General features: G+C 49.4%; 1 protein-coding gene across 2 annotated transcripts; it reads right to left on the bottom strand.

Annotated features, from left to right (window-relative positions):
- Nucleotides 1–109: 109 nt before the first annotated feature.
- IL10RB (interleukin 10 receptor subunit beta) lies at nucleotides 110–21,751 on the bottom strand. 2 transcript variants are annotated; one of them, XM_065876330.1, is made up of 7 exons: nucleotides 21,681–21,751; nucleotides 20,291–20,414; nucleotides 16,996–17,153; nucleotides 15,581–15,747; nucleotides 11,699–11,846; nucleotides 6,953–7,110; nucleotides 110–391 (listed from the first exon to the last, which is right to left on the bottom strand). In XM_065876330.1, the coding sequence occupies exons 1-7, from the start codon at nucleotides 21,727–21,729 to the stop codon at nucleotides 110–112; spliced, it is 1,086 nt and encodes a 361-aa protein (XP_065732402.1). In that variant the 5' UTR covers nucleotides 21,730–21,751. The 2 variants fall into 2 exon arrangements, with proteins under 2 accessions (XP_065732402.1, XP_065732403.1); XM_065876331.1 differs by having other exon boundaries at nucleotides 15,581–15,681; nucleotides 21,681–21,729.
- Between the last annotated feature and the right edge of the window lie 424 nt (nucleotides 21,752–22,175).

Here is a 22,175-nt window from a genome sequence, read left to right as displayed (position 1 = left end):
GTGGCTAGTTCCCAAGATGGAGTACTTGTGCCAAGTGAGCCTTTAAAATCCAGCTCCTTGGTGGTGTGGACGTTGTCCCAGCATCTGAGGTTCTCAATCTGGGGGTTACTCAGCTGGTCTCAGCCCTTGTTTGTCGGTCGCTCTGATCACCCTCAGAGGCAGGCGTGAGAAGGAGGGGGTCGCTGTGCCCGGCTGAGTGTGTTTCCTCCTTGGAGGCCAGCTCAGAGGAGCCCTGCCCAGACAAGGTCCTAAGGCTGCAGCCCGCCCCAAGGTTCGGCTTGTGGCTTTCACACACTTCTGTGATGACGCTCAGTTTGTCAAAAACTTCATTCTCATCAGACAGTGGGAAGGAGAATAAGAGAAGTGTGCTGTGATGAGGGTGGTTCAGAAACTGCAGGGGAAAAAAAAGAGTTACTTATCAAATTTCCCCATTTCTTTTTCTGGGCTCACAGCTCTATACAGAACTCCTGGCTGGAAAACGCTGTTTTAAAAAAGTGTGACAATAACAGTATGACACTTCCTCAAAAAACTAAAAATAGAATTACCATATGATCCAGCAATTCCACTTCTGGGTATACACCCATAAGAACTGAAAGCAGGGCCTCAGCTCCCTCTCTCTCTCTCTCTCTCTCTCTCTCTCTCTCTCTATATATATATATATATATATATATATATATACATATATATACCCGTCTTCAGAGCAACATTATTCACAATAGACAAAGATGGAAGCGGTCCAAGGGCCCATCCATGGAGGACTGGATAAACAGAACGTGGTCTAGCCATACAACAGAATATTTTCTGCCTCAAAATGTAATGAAGCTGATACATGAGACAACATGGGTGAACCTTACGCTAAGTGAAATATGCCAGACAGAAAAGGACAAATGGTGCATGACTCCACTTACACGCGGTGCCTAGACGAGGCAAATTCACAGACGGAAAGTGATGGTGGTGGCCGGGGCCAGGGGGAGAAGGGAGATGGGGAGGTTTGTTTATCGGATAGTTTCTGCCTTGCAAGATGAAAGGAGTCCTGTGACTGGAAGGTGGTGATGGTTCCACAACAATGTTAGTGTACTTAATACCACTGAACTGGACGCTTAAAAGTGGGTAAGGTGGTAAATTTTATGTTATGTGTATTTTACCACAATTTAAAAAATGCGACAATAAACCTGCATCTCATTTGCTAAGTGATCACAGGTCCCCCTCTGAGAGTTCCTCTTGTAAACCCAGAGGGAGACTTTTAGGATGATTCCAAAGCTGTGGGGCTGATGCCGCCTGGGCATCCTTGCCTCTAGGAAGCAGGGATGCTGTGAGCACGGGGTAGATGTGTCTTGGAATAACAGCTAGTCTCCTGTGCGTCCTCAGGCTGAGTTGGGGGCCCTCTTTGGTGCTCCCCAGCAGCCTGTGTGTCCCTCTGTTTCAGCCAGCTCCGTGGCATCCAGTGTGGCAGCCACCAGCCACTTGAAACCTGGCTGGTCTGGATCTACGTGTGCTGGAGGTGTCAAACACATACCTGATTTTGAAGACTTCGTGTGAAAAAGAGAATGTAAATATTTCAACAATTGAGAAAAGTAATTGAGTGCATGCTGAAATGATATTTGGGATATACTGGGTTGCATAAAATGTATTATTAATTTCCTCTGTTCCTTTTTACTTTAAAAATAACTGTGGCTACCAGCAAATTTAAAATCTATGTGCTTTGTTTCCATCTAGCCCGTTTTACAAACGATGACTCATGGTGTGTCCCTCCCAGCAGACGGGCTAGTTACAGACAGGAACCAGAGTCTAATCATCCTTGTCACTCCAACACTTCAACCATGAAGATCCCTATGTACGTTTCCTGAAATATCTGCTGAGTGCACATTCTCCACTTTTCATCCTTGTAGGTTCACCGAGGCTCTTAAATCTTCAGGACGAGGTGCAGAAACATTCCTTAAAGCGTGGCATTCATTTTTAACTTCTTCCCCTCAGTTGGTTCCACCTTTAAGGGATCAGTTAAGCCTTCTGAAAGTAATTTCCATACCTCAGCCCTCTGAGATGACTTAACCTAAATTCTACCCTCCCCCACCCCCACCAGCCAACCGAAGGGAAAGGCAGGGGTCAGGAATTTTGCCCAGATCCGTTGTGCAAAGGCGGTAGCTGCGGAGAGGAGGGACCTCCCCAAATGCTCGGATCCAGTGGAGCCACAGGAACAGACTGGAAGCTACCCTTGACTCTCCTGGGAGACAGGAGAGGAGAGAACAAAGCAAGACGCGCTAAGTGTCAAGAAAGCGAAGAGCAGGCTGGCGGCAGGCTCAGAGTATCCGTGGTGGGTAAACCTCCCTATGGTTTTTTCAGCTAAAAGTCTCCATCTCCAGCAAATCTCCCTCAACTCAAAATTAGCCTCTGGGCCAGGGTTAATGAATTCTCTGCATTTTGAGTCAAACTGGAGAATTTCATGATCTGAGGACCCTGATCTGCTCATGGGTTCCTGGCACTTCCTTCGCCCTCACTCCGCTGGCCCCTCTCCAGCCTCCCCCGCCCACCCATATTTCTCACTGGCCCACAGTCAAGCCTGCCAAGTCTTCTAGCCTGGGAGGCCAGAGCTCCTGCCAACTGACCCCTTAATTAAACTCGCCTCTGGCTTTGGTTTGCCTGGTCCCACACTGTCCCATCTGTCCTTTCCTGTGTGATGAGCCCCTCTGATGGTGAAGCCAGAAGCAAAAAGCAGGTACACAGTTTGGCTTCCTCTCGGCTCCCCACTTACAGAACACCTCCTACGCTGAGCGAAGGGCCCGCCCATGTGTTCTTCCTGCTGCGAACAGGCTTCTCAGAAGTGCACCTCTAGAAGATGCACGTCTCATCCTGCTGCTGCAGTCTCCCTGGCACTCTCGTTAGAAGGTTCTGGCCGCTCTGAGTCTCTTGCCTACAGTCACGCGGTCCACGTTGTATCCATGTCAGGAGCTGCGCTGCCCACACTTGTTCACTGGAGCTGAAACAGCTCCCAGCCAAGTCCCTGTCCAGGAACTGCCCTCCGCAGAAGGGAGCTGCCTTGTACGAGTCCTTCCCAGGGGCCGCCCGGACAATGGACTGGCTGGTGTGAGAACAAAGGCCCGACCTCAGTTACCACGACAACACATTAACAGGCCCAGGAAAGCAAGAAGTGGCAAGGCCTCCCTAAGAGACGCACTTCAGAGGGTGGGGGAGTCACCCTGTGAAGAGTCAGGGACCTGTCACATCAGTTTTAGGGATCCCACGGAATAGGGAATGCCAAGACATCCTCTCCAAAGGAAGGGACCGTTATTGTGTCTTACCCACCACCCCTACCAGGGAAGCACGATGCGAGGTGGGCCTCTGGGTTCTGGGGGTGGGGCAGCACATTCCACACCAGGAATATGGCTCCTGGTGTGAGTGATACAGAAGGCTGCCGGCTCTGAGGGGGGCCTGGAGCAGGAAAGGGCCCCAAAGAGGGTACGGGCTTTGGAGCAAGCCGTCCTAGCCACACCTCACACCGGCTGATGCTGGGGTACAGAGGCCCGGCCTCACCTCCCAGTGACATCTCAGCTGAACCCAGTGAACATGAAGAGGCCGTGAGACCTGGCAGACCCTTGGAGGGTCTGCGGTGGGAAAAGAGGCTGAGTGGAGTTTATGGCAAATCCCAAGAGGAGCGTCACTGTGTGACCACTACAGTTCTGAGGCCAGGCTGGCCACCTGCAGCCGAGAATTATACCCTGTTTGAAAACAGCTCTGGGAATATTGGCCATGGGGACTTGGGAGAGACAGAGCCTTGGGCCACAGGACACCAGGTGACCGTGCCACCTAGAAGTGACCCTCACGAGGCCTGTCAGACCCACCAGGTCCTGAGGTGGGGTCAGAGGGCACACGTGCAGGCGGCCCGGCCTCCCCCGCACCTACCCCTTCTGCACCAGCACATCTGCCTCTGTTCACACCATGACCGCGCCGGGGGACAGGTCCTCACGACCAGGAGAAGCGGGAAGAGGCCCAACGTGGCTCACAGGGAGGTCAGCATGGCACATGGGCACAAACCAAAGATGGCCCACAGCTGCACTGAAGCCCCAACTGGGGGCCCTGAATGGCAGTTGGGGGGGAGCTCCCAACAGGCAGAGCTCTGGGCCGTGCATCTGGTCATCCCCTTTGTGTGGAAAGAAAAGTGGTCCAAGATCAGGTACTCATGGAATCCAAGGCAGGGGCCGATGGCGAGGCTGGTGGTCAGGGGCCAGAGGAAGGGAGACTGGAAGGCCAGCACAAGGGAGTCCGGAAAGAGGCGTGTGGATGGACTGTGGGAGCAGCTCCAGGTGGGGAGGTCTCTGGACCACATATGAATTCCGAGACCCAGAGCCGGGCCCTCTGCCAGTGGAGCTCTGTCAGGCCTCAGCAGTGCCGGCCACGGCCCTGCAGGATAGGGACAGCCGATCATTCCCGAAACAGGTGTCAACTCCAGTCAGAGTGCACTGGTGCCCCTTCCAGAGTCCATGCCTCAGAATGTGACTTTATTTGGAGATAGGTCCCTACAGAGGTAATCAAGTTAAAGGAGCTCATTAGGGTGGGCCCTGATCTGACCTGAGGAGATTTGGACACAGATGGGAGAACGCCATGTGAAGATGAAGGTGAGATGGGGGGATGCTTCTACAAACTAAGGAACCAAAGGTTGCCAGCAACCACCAGCAGCCTGGGGAACGACCGGGAACGGCTTTTCCCTCACAGCCCTTGAAAGGAACTGACCCTGCTGACACCTGCATCTTGGGCTTCCAGCTTCCAGGACCTTGAGACAATGCGTGTCTGTGGTTTAAGCCGCCTAGCGTGTGGTAATTCTGTTATGGTGGCCCGTGCTGACTAACACAGACCTCACATTACATCACGTCAGGCCATGGGACCCCATGACAGCAGAGGAAGCCAGGAGTGCAATACCCTGATGGTATCGTATGCGGGGCCACCCACCCAGCGTCTGCCAGCCTGGAAGGACGACAGCTGGCCCGCTGAAGGTACGGGGGTAGGGGGGGATTGGGGAGTGGTGCCAGCTTGGAGACGGTGCCCTGTGAGGACCAGCCATCGTCCTCCAGCACCGGGCATGCATTGAGAATCAATGACAGTATGTGATAGTGTGTCCCCAAGAAGTAGAGTACAGGGGCTCAGGGACCAAGGGGTAGAAGTAGGAGTGGCCCTGCCTGCCGTCACTCCCGCTGACCCACTTGGGGAACTGGTATCCACGCAATCTTAGGCTCTGTGAGCTCAGAGCAGGGGTCAGCAGGCTATGGCCCAGGGGCCGAAACCATGTTTCTTTGTATGGCTCAGGAGTTAAGCACGGTCTTAGAGTTGTAAGTGATGCCATTTCAGTGGTTACATAAGTATCTACATAATATCCCAATCTTGGTCTCAAAGCCTAAAACAGTTACTGTCCCAGTGGGGGACGTTTCCACCAGGAGACACAGTAGGGATCCCATCGAACTTTAAGTGATAGCTGCCACCTCGTCATGCCAGGATCCTTGTGCTAAGAAACTAGCCAGCAAGGAAAGGAGTCGCCACACGGGTCATCAGGAGGAGAAAAGGGGCACCCAGCTGGGTGATGGGGCATCTCATGGTACTGGGACTTCCCCTGCCCAATTCTGATGGCAAGTGGATAAGCACAAGTGCCCAGATCTCTGGTGTCCTGTGACCAGGGGCTCAGTCCTCGCAGAGCGGAGGGTCTGAGTCACCCCATCAGGACAGTAACCTATGTCAGCAGCAGCTGGTCAGGGGAGAGGGGCCTCTAGAAGGGACAGCCGAGCAGCGGGTGTTACTTGTGCCCGTGGGACCAGCTGCAGTGATGGGGCTGGACCTTGCTCCGTTAACCTTCCTCTTGTAACCTTCACCGGGGGAAGAGATCGACTTAGCTCCTCGAGAAGCTGCGCCCGTGGGTCCCTGTGGTTTATGGGGTGGGCTGGAGTGGACGCTGCAATGAGCCACCCAGATGTCCTTCAGGAAGGAGGAACTTGCTCCCCTGGCTGCTGGGAGTGGGGCTGCCTCCCCGCTGAGCGTCTCCCCCAAGGTTCCCGGGGCTGAAGGAGCTGCCACATCTAGTTACACCTCCTTCCTGGGGGCGCTCACACCCAGCCCAAGGGTAATGTGGGCCCGCGGGCCCTCTAGCCTCAGCCCTGGACATCTCTAAAGAGCCACTCCAGCTCCAGAGCCCCTTCAGGAATGGCATCGTATCTCTCATCCCATCCTGCTGCCCTCTCTCCCGCAGAGGTGTTACTCCCAAGGCTACATCCACTAAGACTTCTGAATGCAAATCTCCATTTTAGAGCCTGTTTCCTGGGGAATGAGACCAAGGACAGGATCATTTGGGGCTGAGCCTGGCACATTTTCATTTCTAAGTGTGAGAGTATAGGCAGGATGATTTCATTTCTTAAGGTCACTTCCATCCTACAGTCTCTATCCAGGTACATCCTTTCTTCTTCCCAAACCTTTTGAAAATGGCTTTCTTAAAAAAAAAAAATTGCTTTCCTAAAGGCTCGGACACACATCCCGTAATTTCAGTCGCTCTCAGATATCCCACAGCTGAAACCGCACTTGCCCCTCCTCCCATCCTCTGCCCATGGCTGTTCGCTGGCACTCAGCCTACAGTCTTCCCTCTCTTATCTTTTCTGTTCCGAGCTCTGCTTTATCTCTTTCTGTCCCAGGACCATCACCTTTGCTCCCTGATGACTTGGGGCTCGGGGCAGGGAAGGTCGGAGAAGGAACAACGTGCCGGTTGGAGGACGGGATTCGGTAAACAAACCTCTACCCCCTCCCGTAGGGCTGTTCCATGAGCTCAGACTTCCCTGGAGGGGCACCAGGGATGGGACCAGCGTGCAAGGTGCGTGCCATTCTCCAGGAAACCACGCTGCGCTGAGTTAGGCGGCCCTGACTTAGAAGGACAACTTCCGGTCAGCGTTTCCGAATCCACACCTGGCTCCATCCTGCTACCTACCTCTTTCAGGTGCTGTGGAAGAGAATTCCTCGGGGGGATGGCATGCTTGGCCTTCTTGTAAACGCACCGCAGCAAGACGAAGCAGCCAGTGAGCGTCAGGAGGACGGTGCACACCGAGGCCCCCAGGACCCCGGCCACGATCCAGGAGGGGGCGATTTCTGCAGGGACAAGGGGCTGCGTCACGTTCTTGTCAGGCACAGATTGGCTGACAGTGACCGTAACGCTATTTTCACCATCACAATCCAAAGGTAACCCCTGACCGTTGCAGGGACCCACACGCTTGTCTCGGAAGGCGTGAGGAGGAAACCCAGCAGCTGTTCGAGGATCCAGAGGTTTCCAAGTCTCACCCTTTCCTGTCTTCCTCCAAGTTGGGTTTCTGGCATGATTGCTGGTACACACAAAAAGCAGCGGCCGCAAGAACTCTGATCCACTTTCTCTACTCACAGGGTAGCAATCAGCTCCCTGGTGGGGATAAAGCTCTTCTGCCTTGAAGCAGAAGACACGACTCCCTGGGCCCCAGAGCCCCGGTGAAACACACGCGCTACAGCGTTCTGAACTGAGAACTGCACAGATGACCCCACCTGATCCCCTGCACTCAGAGACCTCCCCCAACAGTGTGGTCGCCAGCAGCCTAAGGCTGAGCTCTGGGACCACCCAGCACCCCCTTGAGCTCCCCTCTGGAAAAACTCAAGGCTCCCAAAAGAATTCACCTTTGTTCTGCCAACTCTTGACCTTCCTTTCTTAGTGCATTTTCACAAAAAGCTCGGGACTGTAAATCTTTCCTCTGTCCCTTTGGGACCTACATGTATCTCCTACAACCAAGGAGCGTCTTTCTCAAGGACCTGAAAGCCATTTCTTTGAAATGTCATCATCGGGAAGGAGCGAGCCCTTCCAGTGGGACCTACCCTGGCATGGTTGGTGACACTATGATGAACCCCTGGGGGACAGTGCCTGGGTCTCCTTGGGTCTCCAACCCAGACATTTTAGCATCTTAGACAAGGACATTCCACAAGCACACCTGGTTGATGGTGGCAAAATTCAAAGGATGCTTTTGTGACTCACCGAGAGGGGGAAATGGGGAAGGAGAGCAGACACTGTTTTACACAGGCTGTGAATTGTGGGAGAATCTAGTGATCAACACCCTCTATATAAGGCTCTCTAACTTGTTTCAGTCTGTCTGATCATGCTGTCAGGTGGACTCCCTTTCTGTTTCACAGGGAAATCGTGCCTTTGCTTACCTATGGGATTAATCTGTAGGCAGTGGGCTTAGATATTACTTCCTTCCTGTCATTTACTAGCTGAGCAACTTTGGGCAAGTTACTTCACCTCTCTGGACCTTCATCTTCTGACTCTGAAAGGGGAGAAGAGCCTTTCAATGCTCTCATTGAAAACTTGTGAGGTTTAAATGAGAGAACTATGTTTAAAAAAACCTAAAATGATGTTTGACAAAAGCAGATTTTCAGTGGGCTATACTTTTCCTTTCCTTTTTTTAAAAAAATTATTTATTTTTGGCTGCGTTGGGTCTTCGTTGCTGCACGCGGGTTTTCTCTAGTTGCGGTGAGCGGGGGCTACTCTTCCTTGTGGTGCGCAGGCTTCTCATTGCGGTGGTTTCTCTTGCTGTGGAGCACGGGCTCTAGGCACTCAGGCTTCAGTAGTTGTGGCACGTGGGCTCAGTAGTTGTGGCACATGGGTTCAGTAGTTGTGGCACACGGGCTCTAGAGCACAGGCTCAGTAGTTGTGGCACATGGGCTTAGCTGCTCCATGGCATGTGAGATCTTCCCGGACCAGGGACCGAACCCGTGTCCCCTGCATTGGCAGGCGGATTCTTAACCACTGAGCCACCAGGGAAGCCCTACTTTTCCTTTTCTTTTAAAAAATGTTTGGGGGCTTCCCTGGTGGCGCAGTGGTTGAGAGTCCACCTGCCGATGCAGGGGACACACGTTCGCGCCCCGGTCTGGGAGGATCCCACATGCCGCAGAGTGGCTGGGCCCGTGAGCCATGGCCGTTGGGCCTGTGCGTCCGGAGCCTGTGCTCCGCAACGGGAGAGGCCACAACAGTGAGAGGCCCGCGTACCGAAAAGAAAAAAAAAAAAAAAAAAGTTTGGATTTTGTCAGTTAATGGGTGATCACTTAAGAGTCACGAAATATTTGAAATAGTTCTCTTTTCGGTCAAAGTGTGTGCCTCATGCCATGTTTCATGACATAAACCTTAAGGAATATTTAAATGTATGATTTTAATAATGTCCTTATTAATAACGGTAATGACATCCAACCCATATTGCGGGTTCACTCCGTGCCTGGCGCTGTCCTGGGTGACACCCTTTGATTCCCCTCATTTTGCAGACGAGGCGGCCAAGGCACCAGGCAGTTCAGGATGCGCCCCACACCACTCGTTACGTTGGAGTTCACAGCAGGGAAGGACGGGACACAGGACAACCGGGCATGTACTCAGGCTTGGGGAAAGCAGTTGGCAGGTGTTTAGAGGAAAGAGGGATGATTCCAAGGTCAGGGATCTAGTGATTCAAGCTGGATGGGGATCCCCAAAGCACAGAATTCTGATTCAAGCACAAATGATTCATGAAAGGAATAAAAAGATAAGCTCTTGTTATTTAATGGTGCTGTTGAGAGGCTTAGCCATGGCAGGGGGAACACAGGCGGGTCGACTCAGCCTCAGATAGAGGCGTGGCACTGGACAGGGAACTACAGAAAAAGAAAGGAGGCTGACAGAGAATTCCCTCCAGAGAGACAGCAAGACTTTCCATCTTCTATATGGCTCTGCATTCCTGAGAAAATTTGCTTAATATGATTGGAGAACAGCTTCGGATGGCACTGAAAAGATCACGTGCCTGGTTGAGGTGAAAGATTCCTAGATTCGGGCAAGTAATTTGTGCATTTACAAAACGAAGGAAAAAAACCCAACAACAAGATTCAGGAAACTCCAGCCTGGAAAGCTTGATGTGATATCCAGAAAAAAATACAGACATTCTGGAATGGATGGTTAAGTGGCTAATTACAAATACTTAAGAAAGATAAGGACAATCACAAAAAATAATAACATGAGGCCACCGAGAAGAAATTGGCTCAAAGTGGCTGCCTTTCTTTTTTTGGATAGGGTTACTTGTTGGTAAATTACGGCACATTATGGGCTGGTTTTTCCCAGCTGTTTTCCTTGCAATGCTCATCCTCAAAAAAGATCAAATATGCTAAAAATGCTAATATATAGGGTGACTTTTCTGAGAGAGAAATGCGGCGTACCATCATTTCCAAGCACATCTGACTACCGGGCTCTTGTTTTGAGAAATGTCCCATAACCACTCACGGGACACAGTTGTGACACTGCTGCACTTGGCACTGGGTGTCAACTTCAGGTCATATTTGCCAAAGTCTTACATGGTGACTTTGGGGACAGTAAAACCAAATAGCTTACATAATAGTCCACTGTATTCAGACGGATTGGTGACCAGTAAGCAACTAGTTAGGTGGTCTAGAGGGAGGTATATCCTAGACACACCAACAGTTTAAAACAACGAACTGGTAAGGATCCTGAACCTCCTACCAGCAAATCAGCTGATGAGACAAAGCAAAACAGGGAGAGAAATATGTTCAATGACAAAACCCAACATTCACGAAGAACTGGATAAGCTGAAATGATGAATCACTGTGACGGCAGCACTGCAATTGCCTCAGAACGGCAGTGACACAGAAGATGAAAAGTATTACTCTCCGGAGGGAATTCTTTATTACTCTCTTTGTATTTCTGTAGCCCCCAGATCAGCACCTTGCTTCCAGGAGGGCCTCCGTAAATGAAAATGGTCAGGAGCAGACCTGCATATATGCATCCTTTTGTGGTCTGAGCTGGCGGAACCTCTGGACATCTTTAAGTGACAAAAAGGCCCCAAAGGGCCTGACGTTTGTACACAGACATCTAGGCCACGAGTTTTTATCATTCTGTACGTCAATGCAATGCATCCGTACAAAATTACTCAGTGTCTAGGCCAACTGGTACCCTCCCCCTCCCTCATTTCCTTCTTCCCTTCCTCCTTCCCCATGTTTTCTTTTTTAAGAAACACCAAGCGTGGAGGCGCTCTGCTAGACACTGCGGTACACATCCTATGTGGGGGACTGTGTTGAGGTCCTGAATTCACGAGGAACCCTAAAACCAGCTTGCTGAGGACAGTGAAGGGGTTTCCAAACTCTTCCCATCACGTGCCTGAAGGAACTGGAGATGCGCAGCCTCGGAAGGAAAGGCTTCTGGCGGGGGGTGTCAGGGCTCGACCTTGGCTGGGTGGGCTTGGGAGGACTGAGACTTGCTTCAGGGAGCCCAAGAGAACAGAACGAGCACACTGGAGGCGGACACGTGGAGGGAGACCTCAGCTCCCCGGACGGAAGGATCTCCCATCAATCCCTTTGGTCTAGGAGTGAACGAGCTGCCTCAGAAGGTGGGGTCTCCTTCCCAGCATGAGGTGGTCAGTCGCGGCTGAACTGGGTGGGAGTTTGAGCTGGATGATGATCTCTAAGGAGCCTTCCGGCCCTCACACTCTCGGGGAGTCTCTAAAACTACTTAAGATGCTCAGAGGAGGGACTTCCCTGGAGGTCCAGGGCTTAGGACTCCGTGCTTCCACTTTAGGGGGCGTGGGTTTGATCCCTGGTTGGCGGACTAATAGCCCACAAGCTGCATGGTGCCCTCCCTTCAGGAAAAAGATGCTCAGAGGAGACAGAGCTGTAGACGGTGCATCTCGAAACTCACCGTCAGCAGCTGTTTGCTCACAGACAGGCTCACTCCACTCCCCGGTTTTGTTCCGATCAGGAAGAAACCCTCGAACTTGAACACAGTAAGTTGTCTGTGACTCAAGATTTCGGAGGACCTCGAAGTCATACTGACCAGTAACTGGAAGCTAGTAACAGAGACAAAAATAAGAACATGGCTCAGCAGTGAAGGGACGTCGTCTTTTCTCCCACCTCCCCGCCCCACTTACTCGTCATAATCTTTCCTTCAGGCTCAAAATAGGAGGATGAAGGAAGCAGACGCTCCTCCTGGGTCGTCTCAGGGGCCCCGGAGACCATTCTGAGGTCGGGGTGGGCAGGGCAAGGACTGACCACGGTCCTGCCAAACCACCTCATGCCCTGAATTCTCCAGTTTAAATGACATACAAGCCATCCCACTTCCTTTTTTTAAAAAAATAAACCAGTTGTATGGGTTGAATTTCGCCCCTCCCAAATTCGATGTTGATGTCCTAACCCATAGTACTTTCAAAAGTGACTTGGTTGGATAGAGGGTCTTTGCGGATGTAATCAACGTAAATGAGGTCATTAGCGTGGGCCCCAATCCAATACGACTGGTGTCCTTATAAGGAGAAAATTTAGACACAGACGTGCACACAGAATGCCACGTAAGGATGAGGCAGGGATTGGGGTGATGCCTCTATATACTAAGGACCCAAAGATTGCCAGCACCCACCAGAAGCTGGGCGAGAGGCCTGGAACAGATCCTTCCTCATGGTCCTTAGAAGGAACCAATCCTGCTGACACTTTGATCTTGGACTTCCAGCCTCTAGAACCTTGAGACAATACACTTCTGTTGTTTCATCCACCCAGTTTACAGTACTTTGTTAAAGCAGCCCTGGCAAATGAACACACCAGTCATCTAGAGTAAGACTCAGTGTGATTCTTCTAAGTCCAGAGCATGTCCCTGACAAGGCTGCCTGGGGGTGTCCTCTGAATCACTTCTCCATTCACGAACCTGAGCTGCCCGCCCCCAAGCGGCTCGACTCCCCTCAAGGGCACACCCCTCAGCCTAACTCCGGTGGGGGCATCCCACACTCATCTTAGTTTAATTTAAATATATCATAATTGATGATGTATTTCTGAATTTGAGAAACCAAAATAGTTTACAGCAAAACCAAGGGAATTAAAAGAGTACATACTGCCTGTATTTCCAGCATGGTTACAATTTCCTCACAGAAGGGCCTTATGAAAAATCTGTTATGTGGATAGCAGCTGCAATAGAAAGTGAGCACAGACTCTGTTTTTACTTTAGTAATTGGTTACTTTTCTTTGGGGGCTGGGCCTGCTGACAGCTTGATTCCTTTATTGTATAAGAAGCTAAGCTCACTGAAGGCGAGAACTGGATTTTACCAATTGAAAACGTGAAGAGTACAGTATAACTTCTAATCATTAAAAGCAGAAATAAAAACAAAAACCCCTGGCTTTCATTTCCAGGAACCCAATATTTCTAAAACCTTACAATGCATTTTTTTCAAGGCTAAACTCAGAGGTTGACACGTCAGACGCATACATGGAAGAGGGTGGCATGGATGTGAGGGCTTTTCTAGCCTTTTTTCGCTTCTGGACAACTTCTGATTTTTTCTCACTTTCTCCCATCAGGAAGAAAGAATTTCTAAAAGCTTTTAATGCTCTTAGCTCGGCGACCTAATATGGCACTCGCTCAGAGACACCTGCATTCTAAAAGGGAACCATTTAATCTTATTTCTTTCAGGCTGCTGTAACAATACCTATGACTGGGTGGTTTATCAACATTTATTTCCCACAGTTTTGGAGGCTGGGAAGTCCAAGATCAAGGCACTGGCAGACCTGGTGTCTGAGGAGGGCCTGCTTCCTGGTCCATAGCTGGGTCTTCTCAGGAGTCCTCACATGGTGGAAGGGGCAAGGGAGCTCTCTGGGGCCTCCTTTATAAGGGCACTAATCACATTCACGAGGGCTCCACCTTTATGACTTAATCACTTCCCAAAGGCTCCACGTCCTACTACCATCGCATTGGGGATTATGTTTCAAAGTATGAATTTGCAGGGGAGTGTGGGTGGGGTGGGGAGAGGGGGAAGGGAACATAAACGCTGAGTCTATAGCACGTATAAACTGGTAAAGGTGACCCTGCAGGCACAGTGAGGGAGGCACTGGGGAGCAGGCAGCCTTTCCAACACTCTGTGTGTCACACCAAAGTCTTCCACGCTGCAGGCAGAGTGAAGGCACAAATACGTAACCATATGCCTGTCCTGAGGGCATATTCTAGGTAAGAAGCTAAAGAGATAAACTGGGTTTTGAATTTCATGCCCGGGGCAGGAGGCACTCAGGCCTGGTAACTGTGGAATCTGATCCGTAATCACAGTAGGCTGCAAGCTCCAGGAGTTACCTTCGTACCCCAGACTTTGGCAGGGACACTTGCGTTTGATAAGTGACCATAAAACTTTCTGTGTCGCTTCCTAGGCACACAAATCCTGGGGTCTTGACAAAAGCAAAATCATCTATTCTGTGAAGAAGGCAGATACCCTGCGTCAGTTAACGAAGCATTTTTAGAGACGGAAGTACAGTTGATATACAATATCTTATTGGTTTCAGGTATGCAGCACAGTGGTCTGACATTTATATACGTTGCGAGTTGATCACAACAGAGCATTTCTGGGGGAGGGAGATTAACTTGAGATTTTTGGGGGGCTACATAGCATGTAGATATAAATTTAATTACATCATTCTTCAGACAATATACACGGGTGACCCTTTCTTCCCAAACACTTGAGAATCAGTGATAAAATCAACATTTGATGCGGAGGAGATAACATACGCATAACTTACATAAAATATACGTAAGTTAGTTTCGGACCACAGATGGCATTCAACTCAGAAGCACTAAGTGTAAGAGTTGAACAAAGATGAATGAAAATAGTCCTGACACGTCTACACAAGGGGACGGGAACCTCACGTATTGACCATACCCATTGTTCAGGTAATGGGACAAGCTTACTTTTTTCATTATGTCATTAAATCCCTCAACAGTCCTATAAAGTAGGTTATTATCCCCACTTTATTAATCAAGTGGATTATATGCCCATTTTGCAGACCTGAGAAGCTGAGGTCAAGAATGTGACTAGAGTCACACAATGGCAGGGGCAACGTTCCAACAGGATCTTTCCACTCCCAGCCCATGTTGTGAAAGGCACTGTCCCTGGAAGAGGAGGAAAGCAATGGGGAAAAGTGGGGTCAGTCCAGTAAAATGTGACACCCACCATTCATCCAGGGCTGGGGCTGCCCTGGACACGGACTTGACTCTTCTGTGGTGTACTGGGGCCTCATGCCACGAAGCAGTAGACATTCACTGATCACCTGACTCCGCTGACTCCAAGTTCCACCAGCCAACAGCTGAGTCAGCTCTGCCTTCTTAGGCAACTTCCCTTTGGGGAGAGAAAGGCCTGAGCTCCTGCACCGGCACCCAGGAAGTCTGCTCTGTGCATTGCCCTTGTGGAATGGGAAGCAGGACCTGACATACCGGCCATCCCCCACAATGGGAAGCTTCTGGAGCTCAAAGGACCAGGCCTGAGATCCTCTGGACCAGTGGTCCCCAACCTTTTTGGTACCAGGTACCGGTTTCGTGGAAGAGAATTTTTCCAAGGACCGGGGGCGGGGGATGGTGGTTTCGGGATGATTTATTTATTGTGCAGTTTCTTTCTATTATTATTACATCAGCTCCACCTCAGATCACCAGGCATTAGATCCTGGCGGTTGGGGACCCCTGCTCTGGACCATAAGGTGCTGCCACCTGGCAAAGCCTCCCTCCGACCAACACTGAGCAAAGGAGAGGGAGCTTATATCTGCAACGCAGGTGATTCGCCGTGCTTACCTTTTCGTCTGAGCCATTTTTCCAATATTGCACATGATAAGTCCATGAGTTATAAATATTCCTCATGCTCCATGTTTCAGGTTCATTCTTAATTTTCGGGGCTAAGAAACGCATATGTAAAGAATTAGCAAGTGCTTCTACTTGGATTCTGGGAGGTCCGATAATGGCTAAGTATGAGAACAAAGCAAAATGACAATCAAAATTCACATGTTAAAAACATCAACATTTACTTTTCATAACTGGGCAGACCAACTGGGCTACTGAAGTACTCTGCCCTGTGATACACTGCTGAGGTGATGCTGACAGACGTGGCTAAGGAGGATTCTTGGATTTTGTTTCTTAAAAAAAAAAAAAAAAAACCTATTAATCTTTGCTTTCATTAATCAGGTTTAGTCCATTTATGTTTACTGTGATTTGATATATTTGGAATTATTCCAACTACATTACTTTGTGCTTTCTGTAGAGTCCCATTTTTTTTTTTTTAATTCCTCTCCTCTTTCTTTCTTTCTGTTGGGTTGAATTTTCTTTATTTCCATTGTTGCTTTGAAAGCAACAGATGGTATTTCTATTTTTAGTGTTGAACCTATATAATTAAACCACTTTCCAGCAAATACATTTTCCAACAAAGTCTGAAACTAGATCTTCCCAGACCAGGGCTTGAACCCATGTCCCCTGCATTGGCAGGCGGATTCTTAACTACTGCGCCACCAGGGAAGTCCTGGGCAATCCTTCTAATGCATCTCTCGATCTGCTCTTTGGAGGGCTGCACTTGAGTTCTGTTCATGAGATTCTTCTCCTCCTTATTCTCTCAATTGCTATCTGGTGGTTTAATTAGTTTTCAATTCCTGATGTTCTAATGATGCTCATTTTATGACCTCTGGTGGGTCCCCATGACCTTCCAGCTCTAACTGGGGAATATTTTTTTCAATGCCGACCAGCCAGCCTGACCCAACCCATCTGCCATCAGCTGTATCCGTCCCTCTGTCCTTCATCCTGGGCCAGCTGGCCTTTCTGTCTCTACACCTACCTAAAATCAGTCTTTATTCTTCTGCTGATTGCATCACATTTCTTTTAAGTCATGATTCCAAACTGACTTCCTCCTCCAAAACTCAACACACAAATCCCTCTAGTTTTTCTCATTAACAGCACTGGCTCCAACTCGTTTTTACCCTCGAGGCATTAAAGTCATCAAATTTATATTTAATTATCTTATTGCTTTATGACTATCCTGTCCTATCTCTCCCACAAACTTCTTTAAGGCCACAGCTCTTTTTATTACATTCCCTAAGCTCCTTGTGCAAGGCCATCCACTTGGTGGGCACTCAAAGAATTCTTGCTGACGGGCCAACCAAGGGGGAAATGAAATCAAGGCAAGACGATGACATAACAACAAAATAAAAACCAAGATGGCTTACTGTCATCCACAGGACAGAAGGTGATGTTTATCCAGTCAGAATGCTCGTCTTCAAATTGAGCCCTGACCCTCAAGGTGTGGTCACCATACTTGGAAAGACTTGAGAAATCACATTCCGTCAAGACAGTACCTGTGCATATATCTTGGAATTTCCTATAACTACAAAATCAGAAGAAATCATGAGAGTTCTAACCTCAGTCGCTCTGAGGCTGACTGATGCTTTATTCTTCTGCTACCAAAGGATAACGGAGGATAACGTGAGAAGAATAAAGCAAATTCTTTACTGTCAATTTCAAAGAATACTATGTATCATTCATACGAGCATTTTCCAAACTGTGCTCCATGGAACCTTAATGATCCTTGAGGTATCATAAGACATTTCAAAAACAGTCCATCCCACAGTCAAACAATTTGGGGCAAAAACTGGGTGAGACATGAACAGGTGTCTGTCTTCACAACAGAACTGCTCAGAGACTTTCATATCCTAATAAAACGTGTCTTTCCAAAAAGGGGTTGAGTATTCAACATATTTGACCAAGAAAGCTACCTTCTTTGACTATGTATTTCTGAAACTTGTGGGGCATGGTTTGTGAAATGTTGATATTCACAAATTAGCCAAAATAAGTGTATCACAATGATTTCAAATAATGTCTTGTAAGTGACTATTGTTCAGTTACGCTGGAAAAATTATAAAATTCGTTGACCTCAGATCTCCAGCCCTGGCACCAACCCCCGAAGGGAGGGTGGCAGAAACATGAAGTGGAAGGAAAGGAATGTTTGAGAGTACCTACCAGGTGCGTGTAACTTAACCTCACAACAGCCAAAGGAGCTATAATTAGCTCCACCTGAGGTAAGGAAATCCAGGCTCTGGTCTTGCAAAAAGTAAGAATCTTGTCTGACTGGCACCTTCCTGTCTTTGTGCCAAAACCAATCTGGCTACCCTAAGAGGTAATAATGAAGGTGATGGTGATAAAAAGAATAACAGCCAACACTTGTCAAGCACGTAGGTGTCAGGTGGGGCACTGATTTCGCAGTATTATCTCACTGAATTTTCACAACCCCAGGAGGGCGGAAGTGACATCACTCCTATTTTATAGGTGAGGCCCAGGTGTAGAGAGCCTAAGACACTCCCCCATGGGACTTGGGTCTGCTTGACTTCAGAGCCCATCGCCTCAGGCGCCACTCCACAGTCCAGGGCGCTCTTAGGAGGCAGAGATAATTGGGCTTATGCTATTTCACTGTCTGCTTTTTTCACTTAATAGACCACAAACATTTCTCTACTGTGGCTGCCTAACATCCCATCGTTGGGGAAATCCAAGGGTCATTTCATGAAGGGGTTTTTCTCACATGTGGCCATTTCTTTCCATGCATTTAAACTAATGCATGAATTGCGTGGAACACAGAGTATTGCAAGGGTTGTTCTGCAATAACTTCCGTTTCACTAGGTCATTTTTATTGCATCTACAGATATTTTTCTTCCCATTAAGTAGCTAATAGGCTCTATTCCCCATATTTACATCTAATTGTTTTAGATGTTTCCATATTCAAATCACCAAGCCATCCTCTGAAGTTCCCTCCACCACCGACCAGCCCTACCCAATGTACACATACAACAAGAATTTGTACTGTGCAACTTCTCTGGTTAAATTCTAATCAAACCTTTTCCAGAGCCACAGAAGGGTAATCAGATTTTTCAGGATCAAATTTCTTCCACACCCAGCACGTGTTTTGTTTTCCCCAGCACAGACCATGCTTGGTCTGCAAGTCTACGCTGAGGAGACCTGGAAGCCAGGTATCCATTCTTGGTTATCGGGAGCTCTCATCTAAAAGACAAACACCTAAAACCAAACGCCTCTACTCCAATGGCAAAGAAGCAAAGAACGGAACAACAAGAAATAAACCACAGGGGAGAGGGACAGACAGAGAGGGAAGCTCATTTTCCACAGTGAAATCCCTAGAGCTATCAAGACAGAGTGGAGAAAACACAGACGAAATTACAAAACCAGTCAGTGCTAGAAAATACACCGCAGGAGAAAAATAAATCTCAGAATAATGCTTATTAATTAAGTCCTTGGGGAAACTGACAAAACTGGAATATGGACTTAAAGGACTGTATCATTGGTGAAGCTACCAAATCTTGCTAACTGTACCACAGCGATGTGAAAGGTTATCCTTGCTCTTATGAAGTACACAATGAGGTATTAAGGGGCAAAAGCAAGAAAATGTGGCGAACCTTAAAAATTGGTGAATATAGGCTCTTTGGAAGTTCTTTGTATTATACTTGAAATTTTGAAATGTTTTGTTACCTGGGAGTTATTTCGAACTAAAAAGTTTCAAAAAAATGTAAACGAGGATTATCTTATTCATCTTTCTCCTTCTTCTCTGACTTAGCAGGCCTTGGATATGTTTGTAAAATAAAGGCCCGGTGGGAGGAGTGTGGGATCCATGGTATCTGAGACCCCCAGTTCCTCCCTCCTCACTGAAGGAGCTGTCTGCCTTTGACAAGGTTTCTGAGTCACACGGGAAGCAGGTGTGTGGCTCACTGGCCTTTGGCTTCCTGTTGCTGTCTGCACCTGGCCCAAAGGTGCGTCATCTGCACTCCAGCCTGTGGTGTACAGTGGCAGGCTGCCAAGGGAGGGCTGGCACAGGGAAAAACCGACAGGCTGGGCAGGTCCTGGGAGGTCAGAACACCACTGAGGCAATCGTGGTCGGTGATACCCTTCCTTCATAAGCGTCTGCCCAGCAGCTGTCTTACATTCAATTTCAGAGTAACTGAGTGCGCGCTATGCAAATGATCTGCGCCCCCCCAGTACTGGGGTGTGTAGTTTATAACCTACTGGAGGGGGTCGGTGGTGAGCAAGCAAGGGGCCTCCTGCCTGCTTTGAATACCTCAGTTTTCTTGGATAGCTTCCTCTGTTGACTTCTAGCAATACTACTCTAATAACTGCAAGATGGTCACCACTGGCATTTGTCTCTTAAAAAACATTAATAGTGACAAGCCCGATATGTTCGCATTGCGGTAGGCCGCCACTGTGGCCAATGACACCATCTACACGATAAAATGTCTGTCACACCATGAACCATCACGAGAAAAAGGAAAAAGGATTTCACTTGTCTGTTTTCAGAGAACAGCGCTTTCACAAGAATTTCTGGGACAGAAAGAAGAAGGCCAGGAGAGAGGCTCCCCCTGGGCTGTCAAGGTCACTGCGGTGACAGCAGTCAGACTCTCTCCTTGGTCTGGCAGTGACCAGCCCAGCCAAAGCCACCATCCTCTGCCAAGCGCACCCCAGACTTACCTTTGGTACTGAGCTGTGAAAGTCAGATTCCCCTTGGGAAAAGCAGGCGACTCCCACTGTAGAATGTTCCTGAAATTAACTGAATTCATTCTGACATTTTCAGGAGGTGGCACCATTCCTAATGCTGTAAAAATAAAGGGAAAAAAGTTGGCAACTCTCTTCCTCGAAAAGGCTGTCCAAGAAAATAACCATATCCCATACTCAGGTCTTCCCTATGGCTCCAAGTCTTCCAATGGGCATGTGGGTGAAGGAGAGACATGCTTTAGCTGTGCTGAGGAGTCTAGATTGTATCTGAAGAGAAGAAATTGCTAAGGGGAGGAAGATAGTAAGAGTGAAGTGGGGATGGCTGAGGGTGACCTGGATTTGGGTGGTGGTAGAAAGGTGTGAAGGGGTGGGTAGATGGATTTTAGATATATTTCCAGAGGTATAAAATCTAGGTTTCCTAATACATTTGGTGTGAAGAAGTAGATGTCAATATCCACTCCTGGCTTAAGTACCTGATGGCCTGACTGGAGATGGGGACAGGGAAATCAAGAGTCCCAGTTTAGAATTTGCATTAGGTTTGAGATGCTGAAGGATACGTAAGTCGTTATATCAGAGACAGCTGGATGAATGAGCCTGGGGCACAGAATATAGATCCGGGCTAGAGACAGAAATAGTTGTTAAACTTTTTAATAGAAAACGCCAAACATACACAAAAGTACAGAGAAGAGTATATTAAACCGCCACCGGCCCATCACCCAACTAATGCCAACAGATATAAATTTGAGAGTCGTGAGCCCATAGCTGGTATTTAATGCTAGAGTTCTGCTGATACCCCCAAAAGGGATAGTGTAGGGGAAGGAGAGAAGAGGGCTCGGGCATGAACTTGGCTGTATGGAGATCTGGTAGAGGGGGAGGATCCCAAATAGAAACAGGCTGGTAGGTAGGAGGGAAATCGGAGAGCAAGGTACCCTGGAAGGCCAGGGATGAGTTCATCAGAAAGGAAGGAGGGATCCATAGTGCTGTTTGAACCTGGGCTAGCAATTTAGAGCAGGACAGGAAGGGTTTCACTGGATTTAGAACTCAGAAACAACAGAGCTGCAGAGCTGAGGGGCAGAATTCAGATCTTGGGGTGCTGGGGACTTAGTGGGAGGCCCTGACGGCCCGCCCAAGCACTTAGTCACTTTGAGTGCGCCTCTGGGGTCCGCTCAGGGGTCGTCTTTGGGGCCATCGCTGCCCGACGTCGTGGCCGAGCCTCCTGGTTCCCGAGCGCACCTCGGGACGGGACGCAGCGCCAAGGCGGGGCCGGGTCTCCGCGCAGGCAGCCCGGCTTGGGAAGCGCGCTGGGCGCGCGATTGAGCCGACACTCCGGAGAATGCCCGGCGTCCCCTCCCCGCAGACCCCTCACCTGACACCAGGAGGCAGCCGCCCAGCCAGCTCCGGAGGCTCTGCGCCATGGCCACGCATGGAGCCCGGGAGGGCGCTCGGGGGGCCGCGGGCAGCCACCGGGCACCGGGGTACGCGCCCCTACGCCCGCTTCCGCGCCAGCGTAGGGGAGCTCCGGTGCCCCCGCCCCGAGGCTGCTTCCGAGAACCGGCGGGGCGGGGCGACACGAAGCCCCGCCCCTGCCTCGGACCCCGCCCCCGCGCGCCAGTCTCTAGAGGCCGCTCTCACCCGATTGGCAGGGGCAGGTGCAGAGGTGGAAGGGCACTATCCTCCTCCAGGTGAGTGGAAAACAGATTGCAAAACTGTACGTGCCGTGTCCCTATTACATTAAATTCATGCTTTGAAAGGAGTCGCAAGTTAAATAAATACACTCCAACGCCAACCCAGAGGTGATATCTGGATGGTGGTGGTTTACACCATGCAGTATTCCCCAAGTTTTCTCCAGAGAACAGGCACG

Source organism: Phocoena phocoena, chromosome 4, assembly GCF_963924675.1.
Source record: "Phocoena phocoena chromosome 4, mPhoPho1.1, whole genome shotgun sequence".
Taxonomy (NCBI): Eukaryota; Metazoa; Chordata; class Mammalia; order Artiodactyla; family Phocoenidae; genus Phocoena; species Phocoena phocoena.
The sequence above is the reverse complement of the archived record's forward strand: the minus strand, read 5'-3'. Positions and strand labels throughout refer to the sequence as shown.